General features: G+C 58.9%; 1 protein-coding gene across 5 annotated transcripts in view; it reads left to right on the top strand.

Moving 5' to 3' along the window:
• SEMA4G (semaphorin 4G) overlaps positions 1–1,758 on the top strand; it is a 29,440-nt gene that overhangs the window by 21,168 nt on the left and 6,514 nt on the right. For 4 of the 5 annotated variants that reach the window (XM_017726146.1, XM_017726148.1, XM_008643847.2 and 1 more), the window contains exons 3-5: positions 773–921; positions 1,488–1,550; positions 1,630–1,728. In XM_017726146.1, coding sequence (XP_017581635.1) covers positions 773–921; positions 1,488–1,550; positions 1,630–1,728 — 311 coding nt within the window. Of the gene's footprint in view, positions 1–717; positions 922–1,487; positions 1,551–1,629; positions 1,729–1,758 lie in introns of all 5 variants that reach the window. The other variant, XM_017726149.1, reaches the window with a different exon arrangement.

Below are 1,758 nucleotides of genomic sequence, written 5' to 3'. Positions count from 1 at the left end.
CCACTGGGCTCTTGGTCTCCAGCCTCTGTGGTGTCAGTGAGCCCAGCAGTGTCATTGTCCCTTGGGCATCCACATGACTTCATTGACCTCATTAGTAAGGCTCAACTCAGCAATTGATGGTGGGAGAGTTTCATTAGCAGCTGGGGTGCCCTCTTCTCTCCAGGTGATGCCTCTTTTCTGGGAAAGCGGGGGGGGAATCATTTCTTTTCCAGCTCCCTCTGGTGTCCCAAGCCTCATAGAATTTTCACTTCCTGCTGGTCCCTCTGGCCAGGGCTGAGTCCTATGTCATGCTTCTCAGCACCCCAAATTGGATGGTTTCATTGGCTTGGTGGGCAGGAGCACTCAGCCCCCTGCAGAATTGCTCCCCTTGCATGGGAGTTCTGGTTCAGGTTTTTTTATCCTTCCCTTTGGGCTGGCTGGCCTCACTTCAGAGCCAGGGTCACTGGCATGTTTCTGCTTTCTTCAGCAGTTCCCCAAACACCATGGCAGGTCTGTGTCCAGCATGGACACTGCAGCTCCCACCCCTGAGCTGTGCTTTAATTAGCAGAGGGAAATTTCCTCTGTGAGCCTGAGCCCAATTAGTGCTTTTGCCTTCTACCAAACCTCCTCCCTGCCTTTCCTCCTGCTGTACCTGCTGTCACCCAGCACTGTCTGCCTGATAACCTCAGTGAGTGCCATCCCACCCACTTCCAACTCCATTCTCTTGTCTTTTCCCAGTGGCTCACACTGTGCCTGCCCTGGGGTCCCCCTCAGCCCCCTGTTCCCTTTGCAGAGCTGTCGGAAGTCCGGCGCTTCAACGCGCGCACCCTCAACTACAGCACCCTGCTGCTGGAGGACGACCGGGGCATCCTCTACGTGGGCGCCAGGGGAGCCATCTTCGCCCTCAACTCCAGTGACGTGGCCGACGGCTCCCATCGCACGGTGAGCCCGGCCTCTGCCCGCCGACGGCTGGTTGTCCTCTCCTGTCCCACGCTGCCCAATCCCCATCGTGGCCACTCTATCCCTTCAACCTCCAGATGGCTCAACCTCCCCCTTGCCATCTCAGGTCTTGCTTGCAGGTGATGTCTCCAGGTCTGTCCCCAGGTCCCCTGTGGACATCTGGTCCTTCTCCCCAGCGAGGCAGCATGGGGACAGCAGTGGGAGACATCCCCAAGCTCAGCAGTGCCTGCTTCAGGGGCATACCAGCAGAACGAGGGGCAGGGGGGGTCACACTCTTTTGCTGCCCCAGAGAAGGATACCCCAAAATCCTCCAGGCTCCTGCAGTGCTCTGGGATGTCTGCCCACAGGTTGGGGTGTAGGAACACTCTCACCCCAGGCTGCTGGGATGTGTGCAGGGTGCCATCTTGTGCTCTGAGCAACCGTCCCTCCCTAAATAAATAAGGATTTTATCATCTCAGGTGGCTCTGATGAAAGCGGGAGCTTGCAGTGACAGGGGGAACCATGCAGCGATAGGGGTCACGCAGTAGCAGTCTCTCTTCCCCTTGCAGATCCACTGGGAAGCCTCCCCGGAGAAGCAGATGGACTGCCTGCAGAAGGGCAAGAACAACAAGGTAGAGCTGCTGGGTGGGAGCTGGGGAGGGGCTGCCCCTGCTTCTCCCCGCTTGTAACGCCTGCGCTCCCCCTCCGCAGACCGAGTGCTTCACCCACGTGCGGTTCCTGCAGCGGCTGAACAGCACCCACCTCTACGCCTGCGGGACCTACGCCTTCCACCCGCTCTGCGCCGCCATCGTGAGTACGGCTCACCCCCAACTCCCCACC

Source organism: Corvus brachyrhynchos, unplaced genomic scaffold, assembly GCF_000691975.1.
Source record: "Corvus brachyrhynchos isolate BGI_N302 unplaced genomic scaffold, ASM69197v1 scaffold61, whole genome shotgun sequence".
Taxonomy (NCBI): Eukaryota; Metazoa; Chordata; class Aves; order Passeriformes; family Corvidae; genus Corvus; species Corvus brachyrhynchos.
The sequence above is the reverse complement of the archived record's forward strand: the minus strand, read 5'-3'. Positions and strand labels throughout refer to the sequence as shown.